The sequence below is a fragment of the Oncorhynchus kisutch genome, unplaced genomic scaffold (assembly GCF_002021735.2).
Source record: "Oncorhynchus kisutch isolate 150728-3 unplaced genomic scaffold, Okis_V2 scaffold1970, whole genome shotgun sequence".
NCBI classification, from domain to species: domain Eukaryota; kingdom Metazoa; phylum Chordata; class Actinopteri; order Salmoniformes; family Salmonidae; genus Oncorhynchus; species Oncorhynchus kisutch.
This window is the reverse complement of record NW_022263915.1, coordinates 1-23,000: the sequence shown is the minus strand read 5'-3', so window position 1 is coordinate 23,000 and position 23,000 is coordinate 1. Positions and strand designations below refer to the sequence as shown.

General features: G+C 42.5%; 1 protein-coding gene, 2 non-coding genes and 1 pseudogene across 3 annotated transcripts; 1 reads left to right on the top strand and 3 right to left on the bottom strand.

Moving 5' to 3' along the window:
• The first annotated feature begins 1,640 nt into the window (after window positions 1–1,640).
• Window positions 1,641–12,254, top strand: LOC116368573 (uncharacterized). The gene is made up of 19 exons (XM_031819225.1): window positions 1,641–1,809; window positions 1,906–1,964; window positions 2,055–2,135; window positions 2,243–2,367; window positions 2,564–2,707; window positions 3,001–3,099; window positions 3,210–3,371; window positions 3,511–3,610; window positions 3,788–4,008; window positions 4,647–4,772; window positions 6,093–6,137; window positions 6,252–6,366; window positions 6,577–6,746; window positions 6,835–6,932; window positions 7,099–7,229; window positions 7,529–7,718; window positions 11,705–11,846; window positions 11,957–12,053; window positions 12,131–12,254. Exons 1-19 carry the CDS (start codon window positions 1,787–1,789, stop codon window positions 12,202–12,204), a joined length of 2,202 nt encoding a protein of 733 aa, XP_031675085.1. The 5' UTR covers window positions 1,641–1,786; the 3' UTR covers window positions 12,205–12,254.
• Window positions 12,255–14,289: 2,035 nt separating this feature from the next.
• On the bottom strand, window positions 14,290–14,398 carry LOC116368576 (uncharacterized; annotated as a pseudogene).
• A 3,730-nt stretch (window positions 14,399–18,128) lies between these two features.
• Window positions 18,129–18,202, bottom strand: trnai-aau (transfer RNA isoleucine (anticodon AAU)). The gene has a single exon. It is a non-coding gene; the product is annotated as a tRNA-Ile (tRNA).
• A 606-nt stretch (window positions 18,203–18,808) lies between these two features.
• On the bottom strand, window positions 18,809–18,882 carry trnai-aau (transfer RNA isoleucine (anticodon AAU)). The gene has a single exon. It is a non-coding gene; the product is annotated as a tRNA-Ile (tRNA).
• Between the last annotated feature and the right edge of the window lie 4,118 nt (window positions 18,883–23,000).

The window sequence follows — 23,000 nt, the reverse complement described above, 5'->3', positions numbered from 1 at the left end:
ATGAATCACTAACCTTTGATGATCTTCATCAGATGACACTCATAGGACTTCATGTTACACAATACATGTAGGTTTTGTTCGATAAAGTTATCAAATGTATATCAAAAGAATCTCAGTATACGTTGGAGCGTTATGTTCAGTAGTTCCAAAAACATCCGGTGATTTTGCAGAGAGCCACATCAATTTACAGAAATACTCATAATAAATGTTGATGAAAATAAAATTGTTATGCACAGAATTAAAGATATATTTCTGCTTAATGCAACCGCTGTGTCAGATTACAAAAAACCTTTACGGAAAAAGCAAACCATGCAATAATCTGGGTACGGCGCTCAGAGCCCAAACAAGCCAAAAAGATATCCGCCATATTGTGCAGTCAACAGAAGTCAGAAAAAACATAATAAATATTCACTTACCTTTGATGATCTTCATCAGGATGCACTCCCAGGAATCCCAGTTCCACAATAAATGTTTGTTTTGTTCGATAATGTCCATCATTTATGTCCAAATAGCTACTTTTCTTAGCGAGTTTTGTAAACAAATCCAATCTCACGAAGCGTGTTCACTAGGAGCAGACGAAATGTCAAAAAGTTCCGTTACAGTCCGTAGAAACATGTCAAACGATGTATAGAATCAATCTTTAGGATGTTGTTAAAATAAATCTTCAATAATGTTCCAACTGGAGAATTCCTTTGTCTGTAGAATTGCGATGGAACAGAGCTCGCCCTCATGTGAACGAGCATCACGAGCTCAAGGCATTCTGCCAGACCTCTGACTCATTCCCCTCTCATTCGCCCTCACTTCACAGTAGAAGCATCAAACAGGTTCTAAAGACTGTTGGCATCTAGTGGAAGCCTGTTGACATCTAGGAAGTGCAACATGACCAATATCCCACTGGGTCTTCAATAGGGAATGGGTTGAAAAACGACCAACCTCAGATTTCCCACTTCCTGGTAGGATTTTTTCTCAGGTTTTTGCCTGCCATATGTGTTCTGTTATACTCACTCTTCAGAGTGTGTTCTATCCACATATACTAATGATATGCATATCTTAGCTTCTGGGACTGAGTAGCAGGCAGTTTACTCTGGGCACCTCTGGACAAGAAGATAATAAGAAGCCATAAGAAGATAAAAGACTCATCTATGTATCTGTGCCAATATAGTGTCTGTGACAGCATGGGCAGCGCCATTGAGGCTATCTTCATATTAAAGTAGTAACATTTCTTCTTCACAATTGTCTGAGCCCTTCTGATGACCCGATTGGACATGACTTCAACAGGGTCACCAGTAGGGCTCAGCCAATGAAGTTGGTAGTCCCACCCAGTTGACTACATTCAAATTGTGAAAGTGCATGCAAATGCAGCATTTTGGCCATTAGAGGCCAATATCTTTCTCTCTGTCTGGGCTACAATTGTAGACGGTTGGGTAATTATGCTTTTCACCTGTGAAAGGCTGTTGTGCTGCTAATGAGGGAGTTCTATTAACCTGAGCCGAGCGGTGAGGGCGGAGCACCCTTCTAAAATTGAACAGTAGCCTTACATTTAGGTTTTTGTCCTAACACTACACAGCTGATTCAGATTAACAAAGCTGGATGATTATTTGAATCAGCTTTGTAGGGCTCGGGGAATAAAAAGAGAATGTGCAGGCCTTTGGGGTTCAGGTGACTGAGTGTGGGAAGCCTTTGTCATAGGGTAAAAGTTGCATACCCCTGGGCTGTAGGCTGCACACTTTGGGTCAAATATCAGGTTCTGTAGCTGTGTATTTCATCAGAACAAATCTGTTCTACAATGATTATTTTCCTTAGCTCAGGGTAAGTAGTAGCAGGCCTAGGAGAGTCTTATGCGACGCAAACATTTGAGTTGTTCTTCCTCCTTTTAATCATAATAATTTGTCAAATGCCTTACAGGTTGTTTTGCCTATTGATGGCAGCTGTGGGCATACAAGCACAACAGACACCTTCTATAAGTATGCATTTTGTACCTTGCAAATTTAAGCACTAAGCGTTTGACAAGAATTTTTTAAAATATTTTTTTTAACTAACCTTTCCTATTCCAGATGACCTCAACGCTGAATGCCTTGGTAACGTTATTCGTTTGAGTGTCGCTCCTCTTTTTGAAGATGTTGACGCTGTCTTCAGTGAGTTTGCCTCTTATGATTCTCTTTCTCTCCTTCTCTCCTTTCATAATTCATGACTTGATATTGCTTGTCAACTATTGTGTTCACACCATCTCCATCCCTTCCAGATGACACACAAATCATAAACCTGACGCCTGGCCTTGCTACTCAGTGTGGATTCAGCTTTAAATTTGACCCCATGGGGAATGCCATGTTTTTTGCTTCTCTTCAAAACTGCTTTTCCCAAAACATGGTAACCTTAAGAACTGTAGTGTTTGCTTGTACTTCAAATGGAAAGTTTGCCTTTCAGTGTCACTGCATTTGCAACTCATTCTGTAGCAATTTTATTAGGTAATTTTGCCACAGTCTATAACTTGCATGAATGTCACCAGATGTTTTTTTTTTTTGCTATATAATGAAGGCTTTTTTCCCTTCCCCCTTCATTTTAGGATGATAAGATGTTCAGCTTGGTCATGCAGTTCAGGCTGCCAGGAAACCACATGACTGAAGACCCTGTTTATAGAGTGGGCAAAACCTGTAGCTACACCCCCTGGACCTCCCGAGAGATTCTGTGCGACCGCAACTACATGGAGGCAAGTGAGCAGAGCATGCCCCAATGGACATGTTTATAGTCCCGCTTGTTGTACTGCCTGTATAAATGATCTGTCTAGAGCTACAACTGTCCCGTGTTTCATTTCTTCTGCGACACAACGTAGAGGTCTTGACTCTCTCAATTCCACTCGCGTCTTCAAAATGCACATAGGAGAACTTTAGCCTATTCTCAATGCATTTAAGGAGGCGAGTGGACAGATTGAGAACTGGCCCTTGATTTCCTATTGTATGGGAGGGAGAAAATGCATAGGGAATAATGGCCTTTCTTCTCTAGGTGTCTGTCAGAAGGACTCTTCCAGACATCCAAACCATCCCCAAACAGCCCACTGGGGGCCCGAAAGCAAGGAGCGGCAACTTCCGGAGGGGAGCTGAGGTTTATATATTTCAGTTTCTGTAATTTCACTACAAAATGACAGGATGGCGCTAAACAATGTGCGTTTGTTGACAATTTTGTTTAATTCATGTTTCCATTTCCTGAGACAGGCTGTTGCTTCAGGATACAAAATGACAGCAGTCGTCTTTAGTCCTAGCAAGAATGTCATGAATGTGGATGAGGTCCAAAGAAAGGGCTATGCAATAGCCAACACTCCCACACGGCTGGTGTTAAGAAGCCCTCATAATGCAGAGGAGACATACCTCCAGAATGTAAGCTGACCTCCATGAACTGGGTCATGATCAGTAGAGCAAACATTTGGAAACGGTGGCCCTACCTGAACTCTGCAACATATTGTTAATACGGTGTGTCCTACTGAACACTGCCCTGGTGTGGTTGCCCCCTGAACAGGTAGCTGGGGTTCCGATGCGGGTGCTCTCAACCTCAACCTTCTTTGAGCAGAAGTGGCTGGTTACTCGAGTAGATGCCACGGCTGTTTGTCCAACACCAGGTTGAGTGTGAAATAATTTAAGAGCCTATAAGCCCAGTTCTTAATTGGCTCCAGACAAGACATTCATGTAGTGTTCAGTTGGAAAATGTTTTGGTGAACTTTTTCCAAATAATGGCACAGTTTTCAGTTGCAAAATGTTCTGTTTTGATGTGCACTTGGCTTCTTGTGTCACTGCAGAGGCAGTGGCCTTTACTCCAGAAGTGATCACCTGGTACATGCCCAAGCACATAGACCCACTTTTCTCCTCTGATGCCTTCACCATGTTGGAGGTGTACATGGGAATTGACGCTAAGAGGCTGGACACTGAGGAAATGGCTGCCAGAAACTACTCGGTTTTAGTCACAGAGGCTCATATTATTGTTGAAATTCCGGTGGGGGCGGTTGGCGGCTACTTCAAGGTCAGCATTGGATGAGTAAAATGTTCCTGTCTTATTTGTAGAGCCCTTTATACTATAGCAGTTGTCAGTGCTTTGCAGTAACCCTTTACCATCTCTCATGGGTAAACTCCTAGAAACGTTGTCTTGTGTAAAACGTTTCTTATTGAGCAATTGTTTGCTTAACCAGGCTAATATACAATGGTTTGCAAAATTGTGAGAATTTTGCATAAAATTACACTTAAACATACTCTACCTCTTGTCTTTGCAGTTTGTCCTTTAGCCGCTTGAAATTTCAGACCAAATATCCACACTAAAGTATTGTTTACCTGACTTTTTAGGGAGGCGGTAGCTTTGCCACTGTCAACTGAATGCAAGCAACACTCGGCTGCTGTTTACATATTGCGCAAGTGTTTACTTTGCGTGTCAGTTGTTTTGAAAATGCACACCGCCAGAAATGCAAGTTGACAACCATACACCTACCAGCTTTCTAAAGTCTGGTAACCAATACTTTCCTTTGGATATTGTGTCTTAAATTACGAGCGTCAAAGACAAGTGGTTGAATAATTGTATTTAACATTCTGGCTTTTAAGGAACATTTACCTGTTTTTGCACTCAAATTGTGTATTACAGCCTGACTGCATCACTCGTCTCCCTTACAGAGCCATATTCAGGATGACCAGTACTTTGTCACTTACACCATTGAGCCCATGCTTGAGTTGCTGTGGATCGAGGAGGTCGCACACGAGAACACCAGCTATAAAGTCCTCTTCCCTATCACAACACCTCCGATGGCCAGACCTCCACAAGTTCGCAACTGTGAGTCTGGTTTAGTTAAATAGTGCCTATGGTAATTTGGGATGCCTGGGTTGTTCGTTAGGCACAAAACAGAAAATGTACTGAAACGGGGAGGCAATACCTGGACTTGCCCAATAACAAATGTCAATTTTCAACTTCCATTGTACCGCATTTCAAAATGGTTTCCTTTGTTTGCCAATGAACAGACACGCCCTTAGACACAGTTCCTGAGCAGGCAGTGTTTGTGCTTGAGTTGGGGACCTTCAACCTTGATGTGGAGCTGCTGAACATCACCTTTCCCACCATGGTGCTAACTGTTGCAGAGTGCAACGCCAGGGGCTTCAATGTTCAAGAGCAGAGATCCCCGGACAACACCTTGAAGACCTTCAGGATGGAGGTGCCCTTCTCAGACCCGGTGGTCTTTAAGGAGGTGTGTTTCTGTTAAATGCAAAGCCACACGCAGTGATTTGTTCATGCCCTAATAAGTGGGCCACCAACAAAATATAAATAATGGCACAAATGTACTTTGTATCCCTCATTTACTCAAGTGTTTCCATTATTTTGGCAGTTGTATGCATTTGATTTAGAGGAATGAGGGCAACATTACTATAAGTATATAGTTTGTTTTAATAGTCCCCATATGTACTTAGTTGTCACTTGATGTTGAATAGAGTTCTGTTGCAACAATGCTGACCAATGCTTTTAACTTCACTACAGAGAAGGGCGGAACAAGGTGTCACAACCTTCACGCTTCAGCTGATCTACGGCCTGGTCATCTTTCCAGAGTACGCTCCTTTCTCTCACTCTGCCGTTGTGGACGCTGTACTGCTGGACATTGGTATGCCTCTGGACTACGCCAAACTACTGTTGAATGGTTTCCTCCTGTTAATGATTGCCCTGAAGGGAAATTGGCAGTGAAAGACCAACTAGCCATACTGTAGGGTTTTCCTATGCGGTCTTTCTACAAAGAAAATGTTAAGCTTTAGAGTATTTGGACCCAGTTTCCCTGTTCCTGATTTGCCAGGATTGTGTTTATTCAGTCCCACCGTAGCAAAACATTTTGCAATCTAAACAAGGGTTTCTTCTTGGACCAGTTCAAGTAGTACCTTCCTGTTTTTTGTGCTTAAATAATGAACACAACCCTGTTTGTCCTTGCAGTGCCACCCTCAGTCACTGGCAACTGTGATCAGGAGAACTTCCACATCACTGTGGACTACAGGAACCAAGAGCCCTTTTTTGTGGTCTTGGTTGGCAAGCGGCTGCTTAACCATGAGTTTGCTCAACAGTATTTAACAGAGGGCGACACAGACTTCACCATCACGTTGCCCTTCTCTTCGCCGGACGCAGTGTTTGAGGTACGACGCTCTCCCAAAACATGTTAACCTAAATTGCTGCAGCTAGCCTTGCATTCCTTACCCTGTATACATGCATACAATATTGGACTAATGAACTCTCCCATTGGTTCCCAGTCGGTTCACTCGTCCTCTGTCAGGAGCAGACTGGATGTGGCTCTGTTGAATCCTTACAACAACATGACCATCAAATACTTTTCCCTGGCTTGCAGCTTCATCAAAACGCTGACTGGTTGGTTCTCAAACAATTACTTACGATAAATTGTCGTTTAACATGGTTACCAAACCTGGGTTCCTTGCAAATACCATGAGTCTAAATGGTAGTGCCAGATGGGCATGGTTTGCATTTTTGGTGCTATTCCATTGGTTCAAGCTCAATAAGTGTAACAAATACAGAACCCAGGTCTGATGGCTACCTGTCTTTTGCTCTCCCACCTCCAAGAGTGTTTCTCTAACGGAACGATGACTGCGCTGGCAGTGAAGGTGGAGTCTGCTCCCGGTCTGAACCCCGGTCAGCTGACCCTGAGCGACCCCGCCTGTGGTCCCACCTACAGTGACGATCGCTTCGCCTACTTCCACTTCACTGTGAACTCCTGTGGCACCACCAGGAAGGTAAAATGACTATTACCCTGAGGTGATGTGTATTTATGGACTGTTTGCTTCTGCAGGCTGTAATAAGCAATTCTCCTCTACTACATAGTTTATCAACAATGTCATGCTGTATGAGAATGAAATCTCCTTGCCAGATGAACTTGAGGTGAAGCTGAATGCCACGAAGTCTTCAGAGGAGGAATATCAGTAAGTGCATTACGCATCACAATTGTAGCTATTAGCTTTCATAAGGTTCATTTTTCTTCATCCATTGCTCAATACTTTGTATACAGGGAAAATGTGCCTCTACTACCAGTGTCCACTCCACTGCTTGACGTTTCCCCTATTGAAGTTGCTCACATCCCTTTTTTAGGTTAAAGGTTTCCTGCTACTATGTGGCCAACATCACTCGCACATTGGCCTTTCTGACCAGGCCGCGTGACAACGAGCCTTTTGCCGAGACTGGGACTGGTCGACTAATGGTCAGAATGAGAATCGCTCAGGGTAAGCGTGCACAAATTCAGAATTTCAACTTGACCCCTAGCCTCTAAAAGAATCTTGGAAGGTCTCCTTTACAAAACCATTCCCAAAAATGTAAGCCTTGTGATATATTACTCTTGCGTTCTGAGATCTACAGGTGTGGCTATTTTTCAGAAGCCTCTAGTGGGGGGTGGATAGTGTTGGCTATAAATGGCTTGTGTTCATTGGGGCACAACAGATATGATAAACGAGCATTTCTTAATGGACAAGTTCAGATGGTGCCCACTGAACACGACCCCCGGTTGTCTTGTTCTGTGTTCCAGACGCCTCGTATAACACGTTCCACCAGGAGGAGGACTATCCAGTGGTGAGGTACCTTAGACAGCCTCTGCACTTTGAGGTGGAGCTGACCACGTCCTCTGATCCCAAGGTAGCGCTGGTGCTTGACCACTGCTGGGCCACCCTCAACGAGGACCGTGACTCCCGACCCCGGTGGAATCTCATCATTAATGGGTAACATGTTGTTTTTGGGCCTAAACAAGTGTTATTCCACAGGTGTGGTTCCTGAGTAATTAGCAACCTATCATGCTTGGCAGGCCATTTACTTTGGCTACCGTGGCTATGCCCCCATCCATAGGTCGAGTGGTCACAATGCTTAAAAACGATGTGAGCCATGTGTGGTCTGTCACAGATCTCCACCCAATTTCACATGCTTGTTATCACTGAGTGGTCCCTGCAGCGTATCATTGGAACGGAACGTATGCTGCATCCATCGACTCTAAACCGCGTTGTCTGAAATCATCTAAACGATGTTGTGGTGTTGAGAAATGAAGTTCTTCACAACTTTATTCCAGCTTTGCTTGTAAAATATATCAATGTTAACGTTATCATCTAGTCTAAATAACAGGTTGACTTGTTTTACAGTATGATGCGGTACAAGGGAGCCATGTAAATCTAGTATAGAAAGTATGGCAGCCATGTTTGTCAAGCAAGAACTCCTAGAATGCTGTTCACTGCGCCCGTTGCCTGAGATCTTAACTTAGTTTGGCCACTTCAGCATGTGATAATGTTTGTACTTGTTACGGCGTACACATGACAAGTAGTTTACAGGTAACTATACAAAACGCCAATTGTTGTCACCTAGCACGAAAGCTAAACAGAGTTGCAAGATATAGCACAATCCATTATTGGGGGGTTAAGTCCTTGGGGGAAGGTATTGTGAAGAGGATGATGCAGGAAATATTACTAAGAACTGGGAATTTATCAACAATAAATGGTGAGGCAGACAGTTTTTCTAAGCTATATACCCCTGGAAAGGGAGGTCTGATCTGGCAACCCTGAGGTACCATAGTTTACACTCTGATGCCATGTTCAAATCAACTGACGACTTCAGTGCATTAATGACAATGGGGGTACTCCAGTTGAGATCACCATAAGTCTGACAGACGCTTACGTGATAACCCGACTGCATTGTATGGTAGCTCATATTCAGTACCACCTTCAATTGTTATACACATGTGTCCATTACAATCTAGGCAAGAATCAGAAAGCATGAATAAAACGCTAAGTACATTATACTTATGGTACGATGCAGTAGAAACAACAACCCGTGACACAGAAAATAAGGCACTTTAATAGGAATACACGCATGTCCACAGTTATTTGTAAGGAAGGCAATAAATGTTCAAGGACTGTATACTTGATCTGGGGAAGTGCTTGGGCTTTCTTTTGAAGGAAAGTTTGTCCGGCTCATTAAATTCTCAAATATAAATGGTCTGCAACAGTGAAATGGGCTACTTTTGTGAATGAATGAGGCAAAATTAGAAGTTGAAACGGCCTCTAGAAAATTAGCAGGTAGTGTGCCTTGGTCTGAGGTCAGCGCGGGTTAAATGTCCACATGTTGGAACGGTGAGTGCATTCTGACATCACGCGCATAAAATCAACTCCCACTGGGGCGACTGTTGAAGATATTTGGAACTTGTGTGTGTGAAAAGGTTAATGTTGGCATTACCTACACCTTTTTACTCAATGTTATCCTTTTGGTTTGCTACAGTTCAGTGTTGTGCCAAGCTGATGGTCAGTCGAATGGAAATCAAGAGCGGCTGGCAAGCTTGGCTTGCCTTTCCGATTGGTTTCATACAACTGCTTTTAACACTGACTGAATAGTTGTTGGTTTTGGGTTGAATTCAGGCACAAGTGACCTCTTGTGTTTAAAACAGTTATTGCACTAAACCTAAAGGATGGTTCAGATGCCTGTGCAGCATGGATGTTTGAAACTGAATAGGATCAGTTGACAGGATCCCCAGAAGTTGATGCCGCTTTCAATGGAATTTCCTGTCCTAGAGGAATGCGCTAATTGGAAGTTGCTAAACATGAACAAATACCACAGTCAAGTGTAGCAGCATCTTGCTAACCTTATTTAGCTAGCTAATGATCATATTTAAAAAAAAATTTACCACATTTTTTTATTTGGGTGAGCACTTTGCCACAGATGGACATGCTGGCCTAATTTTATCTCAAGAATTTAAATTGGGTTACTATAGAAAAGATGACTTCTTTTTCCTACCTTGTAATGGGCTACAATGACTTTGCCCATGATTATGCACGCTGCAAATGACACTTTAATTTGCGGGTGCCTTTTCAGTATCTGGCTGCATGTTACACCAAGCAGTGTAGTGAAGCAACTTTATTTGTCAAAACCGTTCATTTGGGGGATCGGGTTTGCTATGAAATCATGCAATTTTACCATTTTTATGAATTGGTATCAACCTAAATTTGGCCATGTGGACACGGCGTAACTGTTTATTAAATCAGCAATGTCATAGCAGTTTAAAAAAAACAGGCTGAAATGTTTTGTATATCATAGGAAAAGACACTACATTCACATGGCTGTGCACAAAATGGGTTCAGATTTGTCACTTCAGCTGCAACTATATCGTTGTGCAAAATCCTTACTATCGTCTGTCAGCTCAAGTGATTTGTACTGGTGTGGGTGTTTCTCTTAATGTAACGTCTTCAGATTTCACAAATTCCTTTTTGCTAATATCTGGCGGTTAAACCGTAAAGGATAAACCTCCCAAAGATGCAAATTAAAAAAGTAGGCCTAAACTGTCAATGCGTAGGTTACTTTGTATAGTAGAGCTGCGCCCTTCACAGAAGTCCTCCATGTGACTCCGATGCCGTGGGTGTGGAATTTATTTTGTGACCAATTTTTCTCCAACAGCGGAAGAATTGCTCTGGCGCATTGCATGAAGTACTTGTGTTGCAAAATATGATTGCCTTGTTGATGATACCGACTGTCTATTCGGCAACTTTGGTTAAACCACGATCAATATTCTGGTCAGACTACAGGCGACCTTTCTGGATCATTTAGAATTTTAAGAACCATTTAGAGGGACATCTCACCATGTCAAACATGTATATTCTATTCCATTGACATCTGTCATTTAACAAGCCATTGCAGTAGACCAAAATAAATATTGTTGACGGAAAGCCCAATTTCTGTTAAAATAAAATAAAAACGTAGGATTTGGGGTGCCGAGGAAGCGGTTTTAAAGTTACCGTCTCCCGACTTCAACTCTAGACGGTAGAAATCTATTAAATTGATAGTCAACTTATTAACTTTACATCGTATCCTCCTTGCAGCTGCAAAAACCCCAGCCTTATGATTCAGTACTATACAAGTTGGTTTAATTGAATTACTAGCTAACTAAATAACACAGGCTAAACACACAGGTGACACAATGACAGCTTGTTACAAGGTTTCTCTTCACACCCCCCACCGTTCCGTAAGGGACGCTTATCATTGATACATTTTTGAACACAAGAACCGGCACCAGCTTGGAGTAAAAGCATGAATGTATTTGTGGAAAGGTAGGTGGTTGGTCTTCTCTCTGATTGGCTACATGAGGTTAATGTTGGTTGTCCGTGGCTCCAATGACTAGTCTTGAACAGAACTACAGGATGGATTTTCCTTTCACACGTTCTGGAAGATAGGCTAATCAACCCTGTCGCTGATTCCTCAGTGGGTGATGAGTAGGATGGTTTGGATGTGGTAGCAGAATGGTCTTTAAGTAAATTTTCTAGGTTAGGAAAGTTCCAAACGTCTAGCTTGCGCCTCACGGTTTTCTGGTCTAATGTTACTTTCTGTTACCATTCCTTTTATGCACTCAGAGATTAGCTATAGAAAATGAATGTCATATTGGTTTTTATTTTGTGATTTTTACTAGAAACGTGCTTACTCTACAGGTAGGACGTCTCTAGCCTTTACATTGTATATGAAATATGTTTTTTCAAGACAAAGGTGATTGTTGGGTAAAGCCTGTTAGCAAAAACATTCCTTTAGTTCATACTGGAGGGGGAGAACCCACTTCTGCTGTAAATTGATCTGATCCTCACAGGACAGTCATGACACCACCACAAGACTTCGTACACAAGGCGGTTGGGGTTTGCAGCGTTTTCTTGTTCATAACTTAGTCCCTCTCTCTCAACACTGGCAGCTGTGAGAACCCCGAGGATCCATACCGTGTGGTCTTCCACCCGGTAGAAGTTGACGCCAGGGTCCACTTCCCCTCTCACGTCAAACGCTTTGAGGTCTATATGTTTTCCTTCGCCGAGGATGCGGTTGAGCAGAGTGGCCAGGTAACAAAGTTCACCCAACAATCTTTATTCTTTAATTTTTGTCAGTGGCAATCATCCCTTTAATAAATTTTTTTTAAAATAACTGACACCATCAAATCTTTGATTCCTAGGTCTTTGTCCATTGTGATGTGGTCATCTGTGATGCCAGTAGTCCCACTGGCGGCCCCTGTAGTGGACAATGTGTGAATCAGGACAACCTGAAAAGAGGTAGGTCTTGTTTTATGCTTTTCAGACCCTGGCAGACCATAACTGAACTAATAGGTTCGCTCTCTCTCTCTCAACAGGTCAACGACATGTCAAAGACCTCTTTGAGGAGCGTCATGTATATGTTTCTTCTGGATACATTCTTTGGGTGTAATGTATTGTTCTAACATGACAAATAAAGTGTTCTATATAAAACAATCCTAACCGTTGGAGCTACCTTAACACCATGTCGTAGGCTTTTCATCTGACATGTATCAATCAACCCTTTTGTAAGCATGGAACTCAACCATCCACCGGAGGGAGATAAGTGTTGAACACTGTTGCAGTGTTGGTAATTTTCAACTGAAATTACAACTTTCCTTGATACCTCTCACTAGCTTGGTTTCCATCCAATATGGACATTTCTTCTTCAATGATATGCATGTCAATCTCTCATGGCTCAAATGGGAAGAGCATGACTTCATCGCTACTTGTTTGTGTAAGAAGTGTTGACAAGCTGAATGTACCGAGCTGTCTGTTTTAAACTCGCGCACAGCTCGGACACCCATGCATTCCCCACAAGACATCTCTTCACAATCTCCAAGTCCGATCTACGAAGGTAGAGCCATGAATACGTTGCAATCTATTCCGCATCAGGATAAGATTTCAACACACACCGTACGGAACAGCGGGGACTGAAGACACTCCTTAAAGTCTGGAGCAATGAAACCGTGGGACGGTTTCATTGCTCCAGACCACCACAAGGGGAGTTTGCGCAATCATTATGCATTGGTCCCAAAGACTAATTTTGACACGAGCCACACTTGCCTTGTGGCGCTCAACGAAGATTGCTGACAAAACAGATGGAAGTTGTCTCAACGAGTCAAGCAAATGTACAATTTGAGAGGAATGTGATAATGTAGAGACGTGGCTATATATATATATATATATATATTAATTTTTGGTCAAAATTAAATTACGAAAATCTCTTTAGTTATTGTTAGGAGAATGAATTTGTCTTTCAGGGACTCCTGAGAACCAACAAACCAGGATGTTTGTGAAACAGTGGCTGTAAAGCATCTAGCTGGCTAAAGCATTGACTGCACAATTGTAAGCTTGCCTTGCAATGCAGCTAAAGTAACATGGCTAGCTATTTACTTGCTTGAGTCGGATTAAAAATAACTGTTGCCGCTCTGGGTATGGACCCTAAAACGTAGTTCTGAACTAATATTCATACCAATCAATGAACCTCAAGTCTGAATGGCATTAATGAAGCCTAGAGTAGAATATACCTTTATTGTGCCAAGGATGCAAGACCTATATACACATGTATTTTAGTTAATACCACGTATGAGATTCCCATCTTGTAGCCTGTACATTGAATATATTCACCAATCATGTACTCTTCCTTGGCAAATAAAGGTGTGGTTCTGGTATGACAGACACTTTCAGTCATATCAAACGATGCGGTGTCTGCATGTATGTATTACAATTGTACACTTCAAAAGTGTTTACTGCTCCTGGGATATCAATGTTTACACATTGTAACTATACAATAGACTAAACATGATTGATTTGTAATTCATATATACAGGAAAAAAACGTATGCATATCTAACTCCATTAATCTGAGGACACAGGATAGTATTTCAACCAGTGGAGAATGTGAAACACTGAGAGAAGTGCATTTTATAATATTATACGAGCTCAATCTTGGGCGGGCAGGTGGGTAGAGCGTTGGACTAGTAACCAGAAGGTCGTAAGATCAAATCCCTGAGCCGGGAAGGTAAAAATCTGCCCCTGAACAAGGCAGTTCCTAGGCCGTCATTCTTATCTGACATGCCTAGTTAAAGGGTAACTACACCCCAAAATCGATATGTCTTAATTGGTTTCCTGCTAGGGTTTTAAACGTTGTCGTGGACAGAACATCCAATCATGTTATATTTCTATTAAAAAGGTGTACATTTTAGAGAGCGAAAACCTATAGATGCAGGGACAAACGGTCAATGGGGAAATGTAAATGGAGAAACATTGAAGGAAATTTACAGGGCCCTAATGGACTACAGACATTGACAGTCTCCTAGCCTAAAAACAAATGCTGAATGCACTGCCTAGATTTTGAGGGAAACACTGTCCATTATTTGATCAGGGCAGGGAAGCACTAACAAATTGCATTTAGTCCAATAAAAAGATAACATTAGGGTGATAAATAAAAGGCAGTTGCTCCACGCATGACACGAGAACCCTCTGCTGGAGCAAAACGCTTACAGCACCTGGTATTCCCAGGTGGTCTCCCATCCAAGTACTAACCAGGCCCGACCCTGCTTAGCTTCCGAGATCAGGCGTACTCAGGCCGGTGTGGTCATAAGCAAAAAACTCTCTCTTGGTGCACTGTAAAGTCAAAGTGAGTCTGATTAATAGCTGTTGCATTTTCACCATTTAGATAAGCATCTTTGTGTCACTCAAAGTGGAAGAAATTGCATATACTGTAGCCATAATTTGTAGCACAGATTGTTGGATGAAATACAAACTAACCTTGCTTACTTATTTCAAAGCGAGGGCACATATTTCAGCCTTGTGGGGAAAAAACGGACAAAGAGTTAATTCCACAAGGCATTTCTAGACGAATCATGTCTGAAACTATCACATCTCGAGACATCCATTCTAGTACACTTCACGTTCAAATCTCCTACCAGTATACAATTTTCTGAACACAGTGATCTCAGGTTAATAAACATATCTCTCCTTTCCAATATTTGAAGCATAAACAGATGAAAAATGACATTTTGCACTTCAAACTCAATAACAATAAGTCTGCCCTGATTATCTGCATATACCTGCTTGACATTTTGAACCACATCATTTTTTACCAAAATAGCTACTCCACATGTTTTTTCACTTCCGTGACTACAAAACATTAGCTCAGACCATTTGCTCTTAATTTTGGAGTCTGTCCAATTAGTCTCTTGAAAACACCACGTCAGCTTTCACAGACACCAAAACCTGCTCCAATTTGTTCATATTTCTCAGACTGTTCCCATTTAGTGATGCAACTTTAATCATTGTTAATGTATGCAGAAATATAGTCAAAGACAAACATGTCATTTCAAAATAGACTTTTTCTTTTTACCAGATCCCATCACCTCCCAAGCTTTCGTCAATGATCTCTTATTTCTAGCAAACAGCTGAAAATCCTCACTCTCTATTTCTTCGTCCGACTCATGACTTGGACTTATGAGGGGAGCAACATTCAAGCCTTTTGTAAAATGCGCTTTAACCGTGCCATCAACTCCAGTGGACCCAGCCCTCTCCTTGATGTCATTTTCACACAGGCTTAAAGCTGGTTCAGACACCTGAGAAGGACCTTGCACCATCTCTACCTGTGTGTCTAATTCACCAATCCTGTGCTGCTGCTCCACCTTGTCAGCAGCAGAGACCAAGACTGCGTCTCGAATACTGCGAGAAGGAATTGCATACTCTCCAAGCACATCTATAGCTGTCTCTGGAATCACCTGCGACACACTTTCCATATCACTCTCTTCCTCTCTCTCCATAGCCACACTCCCCTCATCTTCTTCAATAATGAGGTCCATTGTTTGCAGAAATAAGACATCACTCCCCTTCTTACATTTACATCTGTCCTTAGTTCTGTCACACCTTCTAAACATATCACCGATGTTCGAACATTCCCTGGCATAATGCCCTTGTTCACCACATTTATGACATATAAATTCTGGACATTCTTTAAGTATGTGTCCCGGTTGAATACATAGTCTACATACCTTAACTTGGTTATCGTGGATCACTCGGAAATATTCAAATCCTTCGACTGTATTGAACTTTGTTGAGTAAGGCAATGATTGCACACTGTCCGTAAACTTCACCTTACAAAATCTCGTCCCGTCCACAATCTCCGTTCCTGGCCACATCCTCCTCTTGATTGGTGTTGTCGCGTTCACTTTCCATCCTTGTAATTTCTCATATACAGTGCCTTGCGAAAGTATTCGGCCCCCTTGAACTTTGCGACCTTTTGCCACATTTCAGGCTTCAAACATAAAGATATAAAACTGTATTTTTTTGTGAAGAATCAACAACAAGTGGGACACAATCATGAAGTGGAACGACATTTATTGGATATTTCAAACTTTTTTAACAAATCAAAAACTGAAAAATTGGGCGTGCAAAATTATTCAGCCCCTTTACTTTCAGTGGTGCAAACTCTCTCCAGAAGTTCAATGAGGATCTCTGAATGATCCAATGTTGACCTAAATGACTAATGATGATAAATACAATCCACCTGTGTGTAATCAAGTCTCCGTATAAATGCACCTGCACTGTGATAGTCTCAGAGGTCCGTTAAAAGCGCAGAGAGCATCATGAAGAACAAGGAACACACCAGGCAGGTCCGAGATACTGTTGTGAATAAGTTTAAAGCCGGATTTGGATACAAAAAGATTTCCCAAGCTTTAAACATCCCAAGGAGCACTGTGCAAGCGATAATATTGAAATGGAAGGAGTATCAGACCACTGCAAATCTACCAAGACCTGGCCGTCCCTCTAAACTTTCAGCTCATACAAGGAGAAGACGGATCAGAGATGCAGACAAGAGGCCCATGATCACTCTGGATGAACTGCAGAGATCTACAGCTGAGGTGGGAGACTCTGTCCATAGGACAACAATCAGTTGTATATTGCACAAATCTGGCCTTTATGGAAGAGTGGCAAGAAGAAAGCCATTTCTTAAAGATATCCATAAAAAGTGTTGTTTAAAATTTGCCACAAGCCACCTGGGAGACACCAAACATGTGGAAGAAGGTGCTCTGGTCAGATGAAACCAAAATTGAACTTATTGGCAACAATGCAAAACGTTATGTTTGGCGTAAAAGCAACACAGCTCATCACCCTGAACACACCATCCCCACTGTCAAACATGGTGGTGGCAGCATCATGGTTTGGGCCTGCTTTTCTTCAGCATGGACAGGGAAGATGGTTAAAATTGATGGGAAGATGGATGGAGCCAAATACAGGACCATTCTGGAAGAAAACCTGATGGAGTCTGCAAAAGACCTGAGACTGGGACGGAGATTTGTCTTCCAACAAGACAATGATCCAAAACATAAAGCAAAATCTACAATGGAATGGTTCAAAAATAAACATATCCAGGTGTTAGAATGGCCAAGTCAAAGTCCAGACCTGAATCCAATCGAGAATCTGTGGAAAGAACTGAAAACTGCTGTTCACAAATGCTCTCCATCCAACCTCACTGAGCTCGAGCTGTTTTGCAAGGAGGAATGGGAAAAAATGTCAGTCTCTCGATGTGCAAAACTGATAGAGACATACCCCAAGCGACTTACAGCTGTAATCGCAGCAAAAGGTGGCGCTACAAAGTTTTAACTTAAGGGGGCTGAATAATTTTGCACGCCCAATTTTTCAGTTTTTGATTTGTTAAAGTTTGAAATATCCAATTAAATGTCGTTCCACTTCATGATTGTGTCCCACTTGTTGTTGATTCTTCACAAAAAAATACAGTTTTATATCTTTATGTTTGAAGCCTGAAATGTGGCAAAAGGTCGCAAAGTTCAAGGGGGCCGAATACTTTCGCAAGGCACTGTATTTCATCATCCGTAATATACGCCGGCAAGTTCAAAAAGGACACCACAAGTTCATCGTTCCCCAGTTCTTTCGCCATGACTTGACAGCTCTTTATTTTTAGCCTGTCTATTACTCTTTCTTTTCCCTTCGCATGCGACAAGGTTATTTCGTACTTATTTCATTATACTCAGGCCGGTATGGTCGTCACCCTTGACAATTCTCATGCATGTAACTCACATTGTCATTGAGACTCATAGCACTCATATGTACTTCATAGCTAGTACGGGGATCGAACCCATGACCTTGGAGTTATTAGCACCACACTCTAACAAACTGAGCCAACTGGCCAAAAAATACAAAATACCAAAACCCAGGATTGAAGCAGGGACATTTTGTCTGACACACTCCCAACTGAGCTATTTCGGCAATTTACTAGACGTACTTATTTGGCACCCTTGAAAATTCACATGCATGTGACTCACAATTTTGACACTCAAAATGTACATCATAGCCAGTACAGGGATCGAACCCATGACCTTGGTGTTATTAGCACCACACTCTAACCAACTGAGCTAACCGGCCACTAGCTTTTGGGTGCAATTGTTGAGATTCACCGAGCCTCTGCAAGTGCTGGAGCGCAAACTAACAATTCCACCAACAGCATAGACTGACAAGACTGGACACTCTTGGTTGCTCCTTGTGGCAATTCCAAACAGCTGGGGAATTTGATCAATTGGTATTGTGTTTGCTTAGCATGCTATTGGGATCGATGCCCGCATTCCCCCCAAAAATGTTTTGGGGTGGATCCAAGAAAGCTCCAGTTCACACTTCATGCAGCCTTGTCCTACGATAACCTACTGTCATGTAACAACGACAAGCAACTTTCCTATAACACTGATGTCAAAATGTCAGATGAAAAAGCAAGACATTACTTACTTTCAGAGGAGCAGCGTAGCACACACCATTGAGGCCCACAAACAAAGCTGTGGATAGTTTCCTTGAAGCCAGAGCATAAAGAAAGAACAAATACAAATGCCGAAACCCGGGATCAAACCAGGGACATTTAGATCTTCAGTCTAACTCTCTCCCAACTGAGCTATTTCGGCAATTCACTCATTTCAATTCTGTGGCAACCTTGACAATTCACATGCATGTGACTCACAATTTTGACAGTCAAATAGTACATCATAGCCAGTACCGGGATCGAACCCATGACCTTGGAGTTATTAGCACCACGCTCTAACCAACTGAGCTAACCGGCCACTAGCTATTAGACGCAATTGTAGAGATGCACCGAGCCTCTGCAAGTGCTGGAGCGTAAACTAACAAGTCCACCAACAGCATAGCCTGACAAGACTGGACACTCTTGGTTGCTCCTTGTGGCAATTCCAGAGAGCTGGGGAATTTGATCAATTGGTATTGTGTTTGCTTAGCATGCTATAGGTAGTGGGATCGATGCCCGCGTTCCCCAAAAACAATTTTTTTTGTGGATCCAAGAAAGCTCCAGTTCACACTTCATGCAGCCTTGTCCTACGACAACCTACTGTCATGTAACAATGACAAGCAACTTTCCTGTAACACTGATGTCAAAATGTCAGATGAAAAAGCAAGACATTACTTACTTTCAGAGGAGCAGCGTAGCACACACTCTAACCAACTGAGCTAACCGGCCGCTGGCTACAGAGCACAATTGTTGAGATGCACCGAGCCTCTGCAAGTGCTGGAGCGCAAACTAACAAGTCCACCAACAGCATAGCCTGACAAGACTGGACACTCTTGGTTGCTCCTTGTGGCAATTCCAGACAGCTGGGGAATTTGATCAATTGGTATTGTGTTTGCTTAGGATGCTATAGGTAGTGGGATCGATGCCCGCATTCCCCAAAAACACATTTTTTTGTGGATCCAAGAAAGCTCCAGTTCACACTTCATGCAGCCTTGTCCTACGACAACCTACTGTCATGTAACAATGACAAGCAACTTTCCTGTAACACTGATGTCAAAATGTCAGGTGACAAAGCAAGACATTACTTACTTTCAGAGGAGCAGCGTAGCACACACCATTGAGGCCCACAAACAAAGCTGTGGATAGTTTCCTTGAAGGAAGAGCATGAAGAAAGAACAAATACAAATGCCGAAACCCGGGCTCAAACCAGGGACCTTTAAATCTTCAGTATAACGCTCTCCCAACTGAGCTATTTCGGCAATCAACTAAAATTTATTCTGTGGCACCCTTAGAGAGAGATTAAAGTAGATGTCACGTGTCAAAATTTTGATTGATGACCCTATGTGAACCTATGTGAACGCTATGTGAACCCTATGTAGTGATGACGTGTGCATGTCTTCTGGTCAGGCAAGCCTGGTTAGGTGGGGGCTATGGGGTGAGTAAGGGTCCATTTGACAGGCCGTTAATGATTGATGACCCAAGCCTGATAGGCAAGCCTGGTTAGGTGGGGGCTATGGGGTGAGTAAGGGTCCCTTTGACAGGCCGTTAATGATTGATGACCCAAGCCTGATTTATGACCCTATGTAATGATTTATGACCCTATGTCATGTAGAAGGGTGCATGCCCTGGGTTGAGTAAGTGACCATGTGTCAGGTCAACCTGTTACTGTTTCTCACGGTTTGGGTTGGTTAAGGCCCCTTATAAAGCCGCTGAACAATACCTGTTTAAGAGTGCACAAGATCTTAAGAATAACCATGGAATTTGGGATCGGTACCAAAGCAGTGATGACTGTAACAACTGAAACAGGCCTTCGGGTTGCCCATAGAGCAAGGGCAAAGTATCAACCAGCAATATATGATGCGCCAAAAAAACGTTTTTTAAATGTGTATAGAACCCAAATACCGCCAGCAAATGCTCTGACAGATCAAGTGTTGATGTCTAATGGCCAGCAGTGGGGGTATCGGTTTGATTACCTGGCCTGTAGAGTGACCCTCTATACGGTAGATGAAGGAGAAGAATATACAGACCAGACTGTAGGCTTGGAATATGGTGTTGAAGACTGGTCGGTTTTTCGCAAGGTTGTGTGTCCTGAACTGAGCCTTATCACCAAGGGGTATAGTGTGTTCACGGGCCACGAGACCCGTTGGGAAGGTACCCCGGACTCCTCAGGACAAATATTTCACAGGGTGAAAATACAAAGAAAGAATGGCCGACCGTGCGGCAGCGTGGAGTTCTATATCGGCACCGAGGCAATCCGAAACCACAAACTTAGGGGTGGTGGCCTGACTGGGGATACCCGACTGCGTCTGCTTATTCCTTTTAACAGTTGGGATGTACTGGAATTGAAAATGTTGCAACCGTTGGATGCTCTCTTTGTACAGAGCCAACAGCGTCAGAGCCTTGTTCATTTAAAGAAGTGCATAATATATACGAATCGTAAAGATTACGATGCAAAAGAGCCTCAAGAAGATACAGCGTCAGAAGAAAACTAAGTAAGCGGATGCTTTAACCCCGCCCCCCCAGATACCCAAGGGCCTTGTTCTACAATAAAAAGAAAAAAAGCAGACAGTTCTTCATTTCAGCATACACCATGGATCTCCAGACCATCTACGAGGAAGCCACTACGTCATGGGGGCCCGACACTAAAGACTCTATGCCACGAAGCCCTACACTCTACGCACCCCTGGCAAGACCCGTGACACCCCCGACATTTACCCAGCCTGAGGATGTGTTTGATGGGGTGGCCAGTACTGTTTTTGTGGATACAATCAAGGCCTCTGTAGCTACACTTTTAAACGTGGTGATTGGCGAATATATACGAGAAAAATGCATCGGCTGTGAGATCAATCATCCCAGCCAGCGTCGTCATCCTTGCCTCTACGACCCTCCTAGATACTACTTTTTCAATCATTTTGAGGAGCTGGTGAAAAGACTGTGGTCCTGCCGTTTTATACCAGCGCTGGTCATCGCCCTGGAGTCTATGGGTATTGCGCCGTCTATCCCTAGAGTTTACGGGGTAACCGAAGCCTTCCTACATGAACTGAAGGAGGCCCTCTTCATCCATGAGAAACTCAAAGAAATCCGACACACCCTGGTGGACGACAACAAATACAGGGAAGCTGTGATGGCTGATGTGATGCTTTTCTGGCTCAATAAATCCCAAGAGACCGAGTGACATTTTGTTTATTTAGAGCTATGGGTAACTATGTGTCTACGATGTTTGAGCGAATAAATACATTTTTTCTTTTGAGAGACCTTACAAATGTTATGCATCAGATTATTGAAAATAAAGTGAACAATGTAAAGTTCTACACAACCCACAATACAGGGGTTATTGTAGAGCGTGTGTTAAAAATGGAGCAAATCATGAAACATGTCCGACATACGGGCGAGAGTTTACAATGGTCACATATGGTATCAAGGCTTGTTGAGGATTCTGAAGAACTAGAAATAACTTTGGCTAAGATTTTACATTATTTGTTTGAACCACCCTTTAATGTGAATGTGTATCATATTTGTTGTTTATATACTTATATATCAGACGTGTGTGTTTTAAAAATTCAGCGAAACAAACCTGTAAATCTAAACAATATATACAGGGTGTTGCATGCTGTGATTGTTGAGAAAACGGGGACTTGTATCTTGCAACAAATCCTGAATTGTCTGTATACGTAATAATTGTTGCATTCTTAAAATAAAAATTCACAAACTGAAATGTTGTCGTTATATGAAAGTGGCTCATTACAGTTATTGTACCTCAGAGAGGCAAGAAGGATGGCTGAGCAGCTGTTGAAAAACATATATTATAATCCCTCTAACCCCGGGTCTTATGGGGGTAAAGAGCGTTTACAGAGAGCTATAGTCGAAGAAACAGGGAGTCTGTTAAGCGATGCTAAAGTGAATGAATGGTTATCAGAGCAAGATGCCTACACTCTACATAAACCTGTAAGAAAACATTTTCCAAGAAATAGAGTTTTTTCTACGCATCCATTATCCCAATTTCAGGCGGATCTATGTGACATGCAGTCCCTTGCCGATAAAAATGATGGAAATCGCTACATGCTAACGGTTATAGATATTTTCTCTAAATTAGCCTATGTAAGGGTGTTAAAAATAAGAGCGGGGCAGAGGTGACCAGGGCCTTTGAATCGATCTTGAAGGCAGGAGGCGCCCCCCAAGAAAGTGCAGACGGATGGCGGAAAAGAATTTTTTTAATAAAACATTTCAGAAGCTAATGAATAAGTATAATATAGTACATTTTGCTACAGGCTCTGATTTGAAAGCTTCGGTTGTGGAACGCTTTAATAGGACTTTGAAAGAGCGGATGTGGCGCTATTTTACAGCTCACAACACCAACCGATATACAGACATAGTTCAGGATTTAGTAAACGGTTACAACCACAGCTACCATAAGACTATACGTATGAAGCCCTCGGA